At 44.8% G+C, this 16,698-nt stretch overlaps 1 protein-coding gene across 1 annotated transcript in view; it reads right to left on the reverse strand.

Moving 5' to 3' along the window:
• DST (dystonin) overlaps positions 1 to 16,698 on the reverse strand; it is a 494,547-nt gene that overhangs the window by 433,964 nt on the left and 43,885 nt on the right. The window contains exon 3 of the mRNA XM_060021645.1: positions 13,662 to 13,862. Within this exon, the coding sequence (XP_059877628.1) occupies positions 13,662 to 13,862 (201 nt within the window). The remainder of the gene's footprint in view (positions 1 to 13,661; positions 13,863 to 16,698) is intronic.

The raw sequence follows: 16,698 nt of genomic DNA on the forward strand, positions 1-16,698 counted from the left end.
CAGGCACCTGATGTCTCTCCTGCAGTGTCAGCGTCACTGACGATCACCATCACAGTCTAGGTCATTATTCACCTGGATTTGCAAAGTGGTGACATCGAATTCCATCACTCCTTCCCTCCACAACACCATTTGATTACCATGTAGAATAAACTCTTACAGCAAAGACACGACAATGCTTGATTCTTTCTCTTTATTATTTTCCAGAAAAGTGAGTTAGTTCACTTAGCATTCTCCAAAGGTCAACAATGAGAGTTTGGTTTTTTTTGAAATGTCATATATCACGGATTTTAAATATACTGATGTGATATTCAATCCACTGTGATCATTATTCTTATTGACTAGGCAGTAGGAGCCTCTCCAAGTTTAACTCCTGATTCTTCTGACAAGACCACAGTAATCTTTGATGCTTTCTTGTCTTCTGGTTTGACAAGATGTGCCTGGCTTTATGAAGTCTTGAAACAGGTACTATTACATGTATCTTAATGTAATATTAATAAACCACATATTACATACTCTCCTATGGTTCCAAACTTGGTAGCCAGTGTGTATATTAAAGGAGACTAAGTAAAGAGGTCAGTTTATTGACCATTAAATGTAGAATGGGATCCTGGATAGAAAAAACAAAGGCCAATACTGGAACAACTGGAAAATTTGAACACAGGTACACGTTAGACAATAGTATTGAATCAATGTTAAACTTCCTGAATTTGATAACTGAAATGTAACATATAAGAGAAAGTCCTTGTTCTTAGGTGATATATATTTTAAGTATTTAGGGATGAAGAGTTATAATGTGTGCAACTTCCTCAAACTGTTCCCAAAAATGTGTGGGTGTGTTTATGTGTACAGAGAAATCAAATGGCAAAAGGCTTACTGATGATCTAGAGGAAGATTATACTGTTCATAGTTATTACTCTTGAACTTGTAAGTTTGAAATTTCAAAAAATAAAGAGTTGTCAATAAAAGGCAAAAAAAAAAAAAAAAAAAAGGTGTGTCGGGCTCATCTTCCCTTTCTCATTCTAGACCTGGAATCAGCCATTTCTCCAAGGAGCCTGTGATGGCTGCCGAGTGCCTGGCCGCCCATCCCTCCATCCCTCTATCCAGCTGTTGACCCTAATGGCTCACAGCTGCCCCTTCTTCACAGCATTCCCCTGGGCTACCCCAAGCTTCCTCACACCCTCCCTCTCCAGGAGCCCAGAGCCTGTGACTAACTCAGCTGGGGACAAAAGGCTGGCTTCCAGTTGAGATGAACTCTGTGCACTGGTTCCCTGGAGCCAATGCAGGACCAGGCAGAGCCAGCCCCTGCCAAGCCAGCATCTGACTTTGCCCCCACCCTCCCTGCTTCCCTTGTTCCTCTCCTGACCCTCCCCCTCAATACATCACTTACAGCCTCTCAGGCTGTGCCTAAGGAACCTGACCCAAGACACAGCCTGGATTTGTTTCCATAAGAAAAAGAATTCCCTGGCAGTCCTGTGGTTAGGACTCCGCGCTTCCAAGGCAGGGGGCGCTGTTTCGATCCCTGGTTGGGGAACTAAGATCCCGCATGCCACGTGGTGCAGCCAAAAAAAAAGAAAAAAAAAACTTAAAAATAAATAAATAAAATTCACCAATAAAAAGAAAAAAAGGAAATGACACAGGGAATTATAGTCATTATCCTGTAATAACCTACAATGGAGTATAATCTGCAAAAATACTGAATCACTATGCACTACACCTGAAACTCACATAATACTGTAAATCAACTATACTTCAATTTAAAAAATGAATTAATTTTTAAAAAGGAATGACATTAGGATACTGTAATACTGTATGGGCATTTCTACTGGATTGGTCACTATTTCTAGTCCTGTTCAGTGGGCAGAGCCAGGAAATTTTTTTTTTTAATGAAAAAACCTCACTGTGTGTTCAAACTGATATTTCCAATTCAATTAAGGATTTACTTAACTTTCCTGATTTCACACCTGCATCTCTTCTCTCTCCCAACTGAAAATCCTGGCTCTGAACACCATCAACATATCTACTTTATTTCTGAAGTTTTTCTGACACAAGAACACAAACCGATCACAAAATAACACAATCTTTTTTTTTTTTTTTTTTTTTTTTGCGGTACTTGGGCCTCTCACCGGCGTGGCCTCTCCCGTTGCGGAGCACAGGCTCCGGACGCGCAGGCCCAGCGGCCATGGCTCACGGGCCCAGCCGCTCCGAGGTATGTGGGTTCCTCCCGGACGGGGGCACGAACCCGCGTCCCCTGCTTTGGCAGGCGGACTCTCAACCACTGCGCCACCCGGGAAGCCCACAATCTTTTGACTTAAAATGCAAGTTTACATTGTTTTAGATCAATCTTGCTTATCCCGGAGTACAATATTTTAACTCATGCAAATGTATTATACAATAGCCCTTAAAACCTCAACTAAGACTTTACATTGTAAGGAGTTTCTCTTTTCTAAGAATGATAGCAACTGTCATTTCATGCATATGAAACAGCATGTCTTGACATGTGACATTCAATCCACAGTCATGCCTGCACCATGTATATAAGAACACATCCTCCAATTAGTGAGTCTTTCCTTAGCAGTTGCTACTTGTACCTTGCTACCTTGTGTTTCTCACACTCCATGAGCTTTTTATTTAAAATAAGCTAAATGTATCTTCTCTGATGTTCTTATCATTTGGGCCCTTATTCTGTGAACCTTTACTGTGACTCTTCTGCCTCCTTGCCTGCAGCTGTTGTTTAAACTCAATTTCTTTTTAATTGCAGTAAAATACACAAAACGTAAAACCTACCATCTTAACCTTTTTAAAGCATACAGTTCGGTACTATTAAGCGCATTCACCTTGTTGAGCACCCAATCTCCGAACTCTTTTATTATTTATTTATTTATTTATTGGCCACGCCATGCAGGTTGCGGGATCTTAGTTCCCCACCCAGGGACTGAATCCAGGGCCACGGCAGTGAAAGCGGGCCTAACCACTGGACCGCCAGGGAATTTCCCCCAAACTCTTTTAATCATGCAAAACTAAAAGGCCATACTCATCAGACAACTCCCCACTCCCTCCTCCCCGCCCCTGGCAACCACGACATTCTACTTTTGTAACAGAGCAGGACCCTATGGGGCCTTCCTGGGACAGGCCTTCCCCCATATCCTCCGCTTTAGCTCCTCTTTGAAGTACCTAGATAATAGTATTTAATGCAAATGTCCTGAGTGGTTTTGCAGATGTGAAACCCGACCACCACTACTAAATGGAAGAACTACTTGATGACCATGAGCACAAGTCCCAGGCCTCCTGGAGCCTAAGGACTGATAATGTTAACCCCTGTGACACCACCCTGCTGCCTCACCATCAGCCAATCAGAGAACTGTGCACAAGCTGATCACATACCCTGAGACCCCTCCTCTCCTGGTCCTTAAAAATGCTTTGCCAAAACCCTTCGGGGAGCTCAAGGCTTTTCTGGGCAAGCCACCTCATCTCCTTGTATGGCCTTGCAATAAACCTTTCTCTGCTCCAAACTCCGATGTTTCCGTTTGTTTGGCCTCACTGTGCGTCAGGCACAGGAACTTGCGCTGACAATTTCTGTCTCTACGATTTGCTACTCGAGGAACCTCACAGAGAAATATTTGTCCTTTTGTGACTATCTTATTTCACTCAGCATAATGTCTTCAAGATCCATCCATGTTGTAGCAGGTGTCATGATTTCCTTCCTCATTCAGGTTGAATAATATTCCATTGTATGGATACATCACATTTTGTTTATAATTAATCCATCAATGCACCTTTTGGGGTGCTTCTACCTTTTGGCTAATACAAATAATGCTACTATGAACATGGGTGTACAAACATCTCTTTCCCAGACCCTGCTTTCAATTCTTTTGGGTATATATCCAGAAGTAGAATTGCTGGACCTTACAATTTCTATTTTTAATTTTTGAGGAACTGACATACTGTTTTCCAGAGCAGCTGCACCATTCCACATTCCCAGGAACAGTACACAAAAGTATTTAAACCTCATCTTAACATCAGATTAATTTAGGTATCTGATCTTCATCCACCACAGAGATGCTGAGCTGCACGCAGTGGGAGGTCAGTGCTGACAGGTCAAGGATATTCCCCAGCATCAGAGTTAATTAGCTACTTTACCATGTGATAACCGAGCACAAAGTGTGGAGGCTGCGGCATGGACTTGGTAGTATTAGACCAAAGCGGACTTGCCAATACATTGGTACCCTGGGGTAGCGGTACAGATAATGCAGGCTGTGAGCATGCTCTCAAAGGTATATAGCTACTCCTCAGGAATGAGTCAGGATGAAAACATGCATAATTCCTCCAGTCTATTGGAATCTATATTCTTGTCCCTGAAATTTCCCACCCAATCCCCAAGTGCTCTTGGAGCTGAAGCTCTTCCTAACAGACGGCAGGGACAAAGGACGTCTGCTTCCATCTAGACTGATGACCTGGGCCAGTCCTTACTCTCTGAAACTCACTTTTGTCAGACTGGGTTAACAATATTAAGCCCCATTCAAGATACAAGTTGCTTGTGCAGATTAAATGAGATCATGAATATGAACACACTTTTCAAAATATGAAGTGTGAAAAAAACGCACAACCTAAAAGTTGAGAGTTATGTTATATTCAGCAGACAAAACTGAGGACTTAATCCAGCAACACAGCCTCTCAGCTAGCTCTGAGGGACGGCTCCAAAGAGGCAAGCGGGGAGCCAGGATATACAGGAGTTTTTGCAACAAAGACCAGGTAGTCAGAATATCAAAAGATTATTGTTAATAAAGAAAACCAGACATCTCAAGTTAAGGAATTTAGCACTTTTCTATGTATGGGAAGAGCCTATGTCTGGGCTACCTGAAATCTTCCTTTGATATGTACCTCAGCTATCTGGGGCCAGTATCCTGTGCTTTCTCATCCTGAGTCCCTTTGCGGGGGTGCACAATGAGGGGAGACTGCAGTGACTGACTGCTAGATGGCAGGCATTCTTTGTTTCCATCCTGAGTTCCCCCAGGGATCACTGTCAGGTGGCTGTAATGTGATGGCTTGATGGCTGCAACATCTTTTGCTTACTAATATGGCAGGTGGCATTTTTCATTCACAAGAGTTACTGCAAAGCAGCAGTTTTCCTGAAACATCACTGTCGTTTCCAGAACTGACCACTTTTCTCCCAAGGCACAAACTAAATTCTGTTTGGATATGTTCGATTGTTCAGTTTCCACAGTTTGATTTTTTTGAACCACACTCATCACCTCACAATTGGGAAAAAAAAAAAAAAAGAGAGGCACTATTGAGAGAAATCAGATGGATTCTTGCCACTCACCAGGAGGGGGCTGAGAGGAGCACAACAGTGATATTTGGAAGAACGGAGAATTAGGTCTAGGAGAAAAGGTCCAGAGAGATGGAACCATGAGCCCAGAAAAGAAGCAGCTCTTTGATTCTCAAGTACAATGAACTGGCTATGAATACAAGCCATCAGACAAGGGGAGACCTCATCATTGAAAGCACTGGACGAAGAGAGACAAGCTCTAGATCTTTCACAGTACCTCTTCACAGGTGGTACAATAGGAAATGGTTTTAAGTTGTAAACCACAGGATTTAGGCAAAGGTCAAGGAGTCACCCCAGGCAAACACGGCTGTTAAACATCAAACAGAATTCCAAGGGAAGAGCTGTGTCCTTTAAAATAAAGAAATTTATACCCATCTTCCCAGAACATTTTAACATTCTGGTTAGGTTAGAAATAAAGTAAAGACTGTTCTGGTTAGAAGTAAAGAAATAAACTAGACCATCTCTAAAGGAGCTATCTTTTCAGCTCTTTTATCCACCCCATCCATGGAAATTTTGAAGGCACAAGTGGCTATCTAAAAATTTTCTGGAAAAAAAAAAAGAAGACTAAAGCACACCTGGAGCCCATGCTCCACAGCAGGAGAGGTCACCGTGGTGAGGGGCCCGCAGGCCGTGGCAAGGGGTGGCCCCTGCTCACCGTAGCTGGAGGGAGCCCGTGCACAGCAATGAAGACCCAACGCAGCCAAAAATAAAAAGATAAAAAATTAATTAATTAAATTTTTTTTCTGTAAGTTTTATTTCCTTGGAGCTTAAAGAATTTAAGGTTTTCAAGACAGCAAGTGGTGCTGAGTACAAGAAAGACAAAAACAATGGCAACAGGCCTTGCTTCAGTCAAATGCTGGCTTTGAAAAGAATCATGAGTTAGAAGAATGTGTTTATTTTTCTCCAAGCAGAGCACATGAACCCCTTCCCCAAGTTCATTTTGGTTTCATGAGTTGTTTGAGAAACTAAACTCTATCTATATTAGCACCATTCATTTAATATAGACCATGTACGCCGCATGATCCTGTGCACCAATTATTCTTATAGCTACTGATAGCAGTTTTATAATAAATGAAACCTTTGGTAAGGTCCTGTAAGGGAGGTGTAGCAATGAGCACAGACTCAGTAAGCTGAATGGACATTATTCCACAAAATCCTTCTTAAGCAGTTAGCAAAAGAAATTTGACTTTATTCATTCAGTTCATTATCTAGAACTCCAAAGGGAAAAGGAAACAAACATTTCCTTTAGGAGCTTTGTATTCACCAATTAATTAACCCAAAGGAAGGTGTGAGCTGTAAGCAAGCCTTCCCCAGAAAGAGAAGTGTCCTGAGGTTATGCAAATAAAGCCGCATGGGGCTACACACTGGAAAAGGAAAGGGAAAGGGAAGACCACTGAACAACCTAAGCAGGAAAGGGACAGAGAAACATCCTACATTCTCAACAAGATCAAGGATGTCTGGCTAGTCTTTTCTACACAGCAGCAGGCTCCCGACTACAAAGATGGCCTGAAACCTGTTAATATTAATTTAAAACAAAGAAAAACTATGCAAAAGGGACTTCCATGGTGGTCCAGTGGGTAAGACTCCGCACGCCCAATGCAGGGGGCCTGGGTTTGATCCCTGGTCGGGGAACTAGATCCCACATGCCGCAACTAATGATCCCACGTGCCGCAGCGAAGATCTGGCACAGCCAAATAAATAAATAAATAAATAAAAAACTGTGCAATGTTCCGTATCTTGCAGCCTTACAATGACCTAAGCTGCAAAGAGAAAAACAGAAAATTTCCCCAAGACTCGAAAACAAAATCCAACAACGGAAGGAAAAGGAAGGTGAGGTCAAGGAAGTGGTCTGGTAGGAGAAAAGGCAAGGCTGGGGAGGAGTAATTCATTTGCATGGGAAATCCTTTCCTGCTGCTCTTTAAAGTTTCTGCCTGCCATGCTGCCCTTTCTTGGCGGAAGGCGAACATCCTTCAGTGAAAGTCAAGAGCCCTGGACCCACCTCTGCATAAGCCACCTGGAATTTTTTTTCCTTTTTTCTTTCATTCTTTTTTTTTTTTTTTTTTTGGTGTATTCAAGGGTTTGTTTTTCTGTGTCACTGAAAACAACAGATGTATTCAGTTGTGTGTACTTTTTTAAATTGTGTTTTCCCCTACCCCCACCCCCTACCTCTGGCGACCACCAATCTGCTCTCTGCATCTGTCTTTCTGAAGGAAGGCATCAGAAGTTAAAGGGCACCTCCGTCCTCTTCCTAACCTCTTGGCTCTGGAGGACCCCAACTGAGCCCTCAACGCCCTTCTCTATCAGTATTCACTTCCTGGGTTATCCTGATCAGTCTCCTGGATTTGATAATATCCATGTACTGACAACCCCATGAAATCCAGACCCTAGGAAATCTAGTAGATATTTCAGACTTAACATATCCAAACTGGAAATTTGATTTCCACCCCTCAGGCCACACCAGCTTCTTCCCCAGTGTTCACCTTTCAAAAGCAGGACCGCCAATTGTCTGCGTTAAGCCTGCCTGAGTCAGAAGTACCAGGTTCAAGACATGGAAACAAGCTAAGTGTCCACTGACAGATAAATGGATAAAGAAGATGTGGTACATAGATGCAATGGAATATTGGCCATAAAAAAGAATGAAATAATGCCATTTGCAGCAACATGGGTGGACCTAGAGATTATCATAAACGACGTAAGTCAGAGAAAGACAAATATATGATATCACTTCTATGTGGAATCTAAAATATGACACAAATGAACCTATCTACAAAACAGAAACAGACTCACAGACATAGAGAACAGACTTGTGGCTGCCAAGGGGGAGGGTGGTGGGAGAGGGAAGGATTGGGAGTTTGGGATTAGCAAATGCAAACTACTATATAAGGATGGATAAACAACAAGGTCCTAATGTATAACCCAGGGAAATATATGCAATATCCTGTGATAAACCAGAGTGGAAAAGAATATGAAAAAGAATATATATATATATATATATATATATGTGTGTAACTGAATCATTTTGCTGTACAGCAGAAATTAACACAACATTAAATCAACTACACTTCAATAAAAATTTTTTTTAAATGTATCAGGCTTGATAATCCAGTTACTGGGGGCAGGAGCCCCAGAGTGAAGGACAGAAGCTCGTGGGCCTCAGTTTTGCCAGCACAGGGAGAGGGCTACCGCTTGGCCGGTACCTGGGGGTGCTGGCAGTTTTTAATCAGAGAGTCCTTCACCTCTATGAGCTAGTGTCAGAGACTCTAAGTCCAGGAAATGCAGGCGATGGGGTTGACATGTGCACAAAACTGGAATCAGTGAAATGTAACAGGGACAGAGTCAGGGTGCCTGGTTATTTTCAGGTGCTCTAAAGTTTTGATTTCCCCTTTTTGTTCTACATTAACAGGCTCAAGTGAGGGCTCTAGGTAGAAAGATTCTTGCTGCCTCCCAGGTCCTCTGACCCAGGAGGAGAGGCTGAACGAAAAGCATGGCAAGAGTGAGGTTTGGGGCTTATCTATGCTTTCCAGTACCATTTAAAAATAGGTTTTGATTGACGCAAAAGTTAAAAAACTTCTATGCAGCTAGGAAACCTGAGACTCAAACTGATGAAAGTATTCATTAGGATAAACCTCTAGGCCTAGAAACATGATCATTTGAATCTATTCCAACTGCTCCGGTCGGAACACTTGGGTTTATATCTTCGTTCCATCATCCACCAGCTGTGTGATGTTGACAGGTTTCCTCCTCCGGAGAGTGAGCACCTGCCCCAGAGAACTGCTGGGAAGATGAAAGGGGAGAAAACAGGGAAGCACAGAGACACCTGCTGCCTGTGGGCTGCCGAGGTAGCGAGCATGCAGTGATGTGAGTGCTCCAGTGATGGTGGTGATGATGGTGATGTTTCAAGCTCTAGGATTCAGACCCAATTGCAATGTCAAAATACTAAAGAACCAAGGGAGATGTGGATCTAATTATCTTTTCTGCTCCAAGGTGGTAAAAATTCCTAAATGTTCCAGTGACATGTCTCAATATATAGGATAAGTCCCAAGACCTAAAAGAGAAAATCAGGATAAATGTTTGGCTTACTCACTCTTAGAAACATCTCATTTTTCAAAAGAGGAGCAAAGAAAACACATATATTACTAATTATGTTTATATTAGGATCTCCGTTACTAATTTGTGTTGGAGTACAAATGATGAATTCAGAAAAAGTAACTAGGTTGGAGCAGCCGGAGATGCTAAAGTATAATGCATTCCATGTGGCTCGGGGCCCGCTTCCTGGCTGAAAGTGCACTGTCACAGCTTCTGAGTCATCTCCTTCGCTGCTACGTCCTGTGTCAGTCTTTTGACTCGTGGGCCTGTTTCTTACTCAGACTGCTGCTAGAAACGCCTGGAGTGCTTCACATAAAGTCATTCAAATAATCCTGAGTCACCACAGCTGATTTATTTTTATTTCATCTCCAGGCCACCATCAGAGTTGACACTGACTCGTGCCCCCTCTCCCTCCCACTGTGTAAGCTGGAAAAGGCACAGGCTCCGGGCTCATGTGCTGGCCCTACTGGCTGCACCTAACCAAACCCAAAAGAGGACCCAAGGCCGGAGCTCAAGTCCACCTACAGCATGAAAACAGGGAAATGTCAGCAGAGGCTAAGCAGGAATCACATGACATACGAAGCCAACAGCCTCCTGCCACCAACTCTGACGATTTCCAGTCTACAAAACAATGACCCTAGGAGAAGCACACAGATGGAGGAAGTGAGCTTTACCCGCCCCAAAGAAGCTCCTGGAATGTTTTTATTGCCCCTAGCAACAAGGCAGCCTCCACTGCTATTTCCTGTCCTCTAACCCTGCTCCCTTCCAAATGATCCTTCTGAAGAGGAGAGGGCAAAGGCTTTCCTCAGGTTCCCTACCAGCAGTGACCACCAGATGCCGGCAGAGAGCTACAGGCAATGTCCAAGCTCAGGTCCTAATCACCGGACACCCAGACCTCTGCAGTAGCTACTGACCCGGCCCTGTCCTGCTCCCCTCTGACCCAGCCTGCTCAGGTTTAGTTCCTAAAATCCTGCTATGATGATGCTACTCATCTCTTCCAGGGTCTCCATGAAGCACAGAAAATGAAGTTTAAACACAGTGGTATTCCGGCCCCATCACTTTTTCCAGCTTTATCTTGTACATTTCTCATAATCCCCCACATCCAGCCAAACAGTTATCAGCACTTCTGCTTACTCTATTTCCCAGAGCTGACGTCTGCTGGCTCTCCAATTCCTACACATAATTAAGCCCAATTCAATCCTGTCTCTTCCATTAAGTAGTTACCCCCTAACCACCTTATTTCGGGGGTAAAAGAAAAAAACCTCTCCATTCTCTGAATTCCTATAGTGCCTAACCTACACGTCATGTATAAATATCATTCATTCATTTGTTCAATAAAATGCATCAGATGTCATATGCCAGGAAATATGCTAGGCCAGACGATGTGGACCCCAAGGAAGTCAAGGTCTGGGGGGGAAGGAGAGGAAGGAATTATCATGTACTGAGTATTTATGCCAAGCAGGCCACCTAATTCCACACGTCAGTTCATCTTCACCCCTCAGTGAGGTCGCCGTTGTTATTATCACTTCACAGTAAGAAAACTGAGTCTCGAGGAGTTGAACAGCTCGGCAAAGATGACCACGTATGTTTTTTACTTGCCAGGGTCCCTGTCTGTCCCCTCAGACTCTGCCCATCCTTGGTGACTCTGCCCGGCCCCCTTCCTGACTCACTGGGTTCTGGCCGGGCTGCACGCCTCGGCCACAGCTCCTGGGGAAGGCTGCTTCCTTGGTTCCAGCCCTCTGACCAGGACCCAGCAAGGCCCCTGCCGTCTGCCACCCCTGCAGGCAAGGGGTGGAAGGTAGGTAGATAGGTAGGTAGGTTCCACCTGAAGGCTGCTGGAGCATCTCAGCCCTCCCCATGCTTCTGGAAACAGTCCTTCCATTAAACTCTTATGGTGCCAGCTGTTTCCTGCCAGATATATAGAGCGGGAGTCGAACCCGTGTCCATCTCACTACGGAGCCTGCCTTTTTCACTTGAGTAACTGCGCTGCTGGAGATCTGTACAAAGGGCCGAGGACCAAAGCAGAATGCACCTCACTCTGATGGGAAGGATCAGAAAAGACTTTCCTGAACAAGCCGCCTGATCTCGAGTCAGTGTTCAGAGGTGAACTGGAATTCTCCAGGCAAACAGAGAGCAAGGAGAGGTGTTCCAGGGCAGAGTTACCAGGCATGGGAACTATGTCTTATTACCAAGGCAGTTAGGTACAGTGCTCAGGAGGGAATAAGGGGGGGTGGAGGGCTCCTAAACTTTGATGATGATCACGTACTTCTCCATCCACATAGGGAGATTAGAAGAAAGAATTAGCTAGATTCTGAGCAGGAGAAACAATGTGCCTATTCCCTACCTTCAACAGAGCCCTGTCACAGAAGATAAACCCAACGATTCAGCATAATGTATCCCTTAATGACCCTGGTCTCATCTACCAGCACCACCTCGAGCTGTCCCCCGGGCCTGCCACGCCGTCATGCCTCTGTGCTCTTGCACACGTTCTCCTCGTCAGAGACGCCTCCCTCCACTTCCCACCGGATCAACTCCTCCTCTTTCAGGACGCGCCTCAGGCGTCTGCTTCTCTGCAAGTATTTCTGGCCATGCACCATGTTCCCTAACGCCGGGTGCACGGTCCACAGCAGCACTTCCCTAACACAGGCCTGCACTCCGTTTACTCGTGTGCGTGTCTGTCCATGGACTCAGTGGTGAGGTGCTGGGGCGCAGGAAGGCAGAAGGTTGCAGAGGACGTGCTGGGGCCCTGGAGTCCACCGCCTAGACCCAAAGCCTAGACTCTACCCCCAAACAACTGGGTCAACTTAGGCAAGTTATTTACCTCTCTGGGCCTCAGTTTCATCATTCAGAAGGTGAATAATTCCAGTTATACAAGTAAGCCCTCAATAACCATTAGTTATTAATACATACCTGTGCATCTCTTATTTCCTGTATAAAAAAGCTTACGTTTGTTGAATGAATAAATTTTCCTACAATTTCCTGTTGCTCCGCGTAGATACCAAATTCTACTTAGCCTTTGTTTTATTCAATCATGAAAGGAAGGCTCTCATCTCTAAGTATGTGCTTATTTTACCATTGGCTAAACAGGACCTCTTCTGTAAAGGAATTCAGTTTCTTCCCATTGTCACTGGCTTGGCCGCAAACTCCACATGCGTCTGCTACACAGTTACCCCACAGAAGGGCAGGTCTGTCTTAATAATTTACAGAGACATATTATCACATCAAATATTGCTGGCTCCCCTCAGCTGGCATGAGTCACGACAGTCATAGGCTCTCCACAGCACAGGAAGCCCCAAATCCTTAACTGTCATCTTAATAATTAAGATGACATATTATCAGAAAATGAAGTTTAAACACAGTGGTATTCCGGCCCCATCTTAATAATTTATCTTAATAATTTACAGAGACGTATTATCACATCAAATCTTGCTGGCTCCCCTCAGCTGGCATGAGTCACGACAGTCATAGGCTCTCCACAGCACAGGAAGGACTCATAGGGAAACTTTTTTTTAATGCTGAAGCAATGCAAGATTACTGCAGTCATGAAATACTCCTTGAAAGTTTTTTAAATGTCAGTGTCTAAGCCCCAAATTCTTAACTGTCACAGCCCCGGCAACGAGTCCCTGTGTAAGAGCCCCAACCAAGACAGAAGGTCAGAGCACATGGAACAGTGTGCTCAGGAGAGGAGAAGGGGTGAAGACCAGGTGGGCACCAAGCTTCCCAGGTAACTATTCAGGTAACTTCCCTGGTAACTGATAAGGCAGCTCGGCTGACCCAGGGCACTTGCTAGAAGAGGACAGCAGTGCCGCCTGGGAGCAACAATAAAAGCCACCCGGAGGGGCCAGCTCCCTCAGCATCACCTGGAGGACAGCTGCAGATGAGGGGGTCGGCCCCTCCCTCCACACCTCACCATCCCGATGCTGCTTTGCTGTCACCCGCCTCCGCCAACTCAGCTCTCACCACTGCAGGCCTCAGCTGGGTTACTCCATGGCCCCATCCGGGCTCTAGACCCCACTCTCATGTGGTCAGGATTCACCAGCTTTCAATACCCCTGCCCACCGCTGACCAGCGCTTCCTGGGAAACCACATTCCTCGCTGGCACTCACGTGAGTTCCCGACTACTTGCTGGGACAATAAGAGAATAACTGAATTACTTAAAGTCGATCTGATCATTTTTGAAGACTAAGAGAAGGACCACCCCATGTGACAATGTATTTAATATTCTTTGAAAAGACAATTCCCTACTTACAGGTCTTCTGGTGGAAGCGCCTTGGACGGAGTGGTAGAATTCTGGCTGGACGCGGCTGCTTTTCTTGATTCTTCGTTTCCTCACTGAGATCTCCTGCTCGCTCTGGTGGTGAACCTCCACGGCAGGCTTGGCTTCTTCCAGCCGGGCAGCTGCAGCCGCTGCGGCCCGTCTCCTAAGGTGCCGAGGGCTGGCTCGGAATCCCTGGGGCAGGAAACACAAGCGAACAGATGCAGATTGGTCCTGAGTCAGCTGGGCAGTTCTCTGGGGCTAGTTGCACAGAGACGTCCAAAGACACCAGCTCTGTGAGCTCTCTGACCACTCAAAAAGTGAGCTCAAAGTGTAGCAAGGTTTGTGTGTCCTGCAAAGCATCTCGTGTTCCGGGACCCAGAGTTATTCTACCTTAAGAGATGTTTTAATCCAGAAATGCTAGTTTAAAAAAAAAGTAGGCAGGCATACTGCTTTACTTATGTGGATATAAGTCAAACTAAGTGTGAAGAAGGGGGACTCCAGGTGGGCGTCAGGATGGTACAGGGAAAGGACCCAGTATTACCCCAGGGAAAAGGATGCTCTGCTCCCCTGGAAGTGGACTGTGCAGGAAGGAAGTCAGGAATGCAAGGCATCATCATGAAACACCTTAAAGGGAGGGTCTAACACCAAATGGCGCAGGACAGTGCAGCAAACGGTATGGGTTTGGGGGGTCAGATGGGCTTGGGTCTAAATGCTGACCTGTTCATTATAGCTACACATTTATTAAACATTGATGATCTAATTTTTCCAGCCTAAGAAATGGATAACATTCTCCTCACAGGGTTTTTAGGTTTTCAATAACGTAACAGATGTAAAAGCAAACGTAAGCAGATACTATGCTTAGACATAAAATTCTAAGAATAGCATCTGGCAGATACCAGGTGCTCAATGAAATGTTAACTTTCCTTCTTTTTTACAGTATGGTGAGTATAAGGACGACTCGCTGGGCAAGGAAACAAGTTCAGCTGTGCATCTGGGAACATGCACACGGTTTTGGAAAATACCAAAGAATTACATAAAATAACCTCTGTCCTGGAGTAGCTGACAATTTGCTTCAGAGCAGAAGTCTGCTGCAGAGTATACGAGCAGACTGGGATGGGCGACGCGGGGTGAGGGGCAGTGGAGGGCGCGAGGTGCAGACAGACCCTACAGGAGGAATCAATCGATGAAGCTGAGCTCAGCGGACCAGTGGAATGTGGAGAAGGGATAGAATTTATGTTCCAGGCAAGGAAACAACATAAGTCAAGAATGAAGAAGTAAAGTGATGGATTGATGGATGGATGGATGGATGGATGGATTGATGGATGGAATGTTTATGTAGCAATAAGAAACACTGTTTGATGATGTGCACACCCACATGCAGGGGAGCGCACAAACGGACGAGGTGAGAATCTGCGGTGTGATGATGGGGCCCTAGACACCAGGCTGAGGATGAAGGAGAAAAAGACAGAAGTTCCAGGTGAGCCACAAAGTCAAAGGAGGGCGGAGGTCAACAGAAATCAACAAGGGAGGAAATGCAAATGGATCTGGCAAAACTGAGGTCACAGTTTGGGCACTTTCTTCTTACCCCAAACACATGAGCCTGTTTCCACGTCTCCTCTGTGTGCAGGCCTGGGGGGAAGGCGGTCCTCAACCCCAAACAGGCCCAGAACATGTCCAGACTCCCATGTAATCCCAGGGCTGTGCAGCAGGTGCCGTGAAAAGGATGGAGAAGGGGTAACTGGGCCAATGGCTAAGCCGGGCTGCTTTTTAAATATGCAGGTTCCTGGATGTCCTCCCCCTATGCCCTCCCTCCCCACACACACTCACGCACACATACACCACACTCTGATAGCTACTGAGGGGTTTAGTCACCACTAGGTGGCACTGATTTCCAGAAACTTGTGCTCTGGTGGAATGAACTGAGTGTTCTGATGATACACTAGCTTCTGCCACAGTGGGGTGAGATAAGCATATTTCTTAGGTAAATATGCAGACTCTCCTTCTCTTATGCTCTTAGGAGTAACAAACAACCAAATTCTACTTAATTTCTATTATTACCAATAGTCCTCGAGGGCCTACAAATTCTAGAAACTCTTAGGAAAACTACATAAAACTCACTTATAGTGACCAAAAAAAAAAGTAAAACATGTTGGTACAGTCATTCTGGAGAACAATAACCCAGTAAATCCACACCCCTGTATCTACTCTGGAGAAACTCTAGCAAGTAGGCCCAAGTAGATATTCAAGCATTGCTTACAATAAAAATTAGAAACTGTTTAAATCAGTCTTTCTTAAACTTCTCTCACTTTCACTCCACCTTCACATTTTTCTAAGATTTGAGCACCATCACACACACCTCTGTGATTTATCTTATATCCAAATACACATGGACTATTTTAAAATAACTTCTTACAAACACTACAGGGCAGTACACAGACAGCAAGCAGCCAGGCTATCTGGGTTGACACACAGCCTCTGTCACTTCCTAGTTATGTGACCTTGAAGGGTTACTGAACCATATCCTCATCTGTAAAATGGAGATTCAAAACAGTACTTAATTCATAGGGATGTTGAGAAGCATAAATGAATTAATAAATGTAAAGTACTTAGAAAAGTGCCTGGCACACAGCGATATATAAGGGTTGGTTATGATTATTAGGTATATTGCTTGTGTGAATAAAAGATATTCTTAAAGACAAAAGTGTGTTATTAATCAGATGTAAACAGGAAAATGAATCACACTGCAGGTGTGCCCTGCTGATAGATACATGAGGTACCAACCACCCTGGTCATCAGGAGAGAGTTCCCTGCTCTAGAGAATCCCAGGCACTTGTCCTGAGAGTCCAACTGTCTGGGCTAGAACCCCAGCTCTCCCACTTACTAGGTGTACGATCTTGGCCAAGTTACTTCTCTGAGCCTCAGCTTCTTCCTCTGCCAAATGCATACAGTATTCCCCCTCTAGTAGAGTTACATGGTATTTAGATGAGATAGTCCACATCAGCCTCTTAGAACAGTACACAGATGACAG

The sequence above is a fragment of the Delphinus delphis genome, chromosome 10, assembly GCF_949987515.2.
Source record: "Delphinus delphis chromosome 10, mDelDel1.2, whole genome shotgun sequence".
NCBI lineage: Eukaryota > Metazoa > Chordata > Mammalia > Artiodactyla > Delphinidae > Delphinus > Delphinus delphis.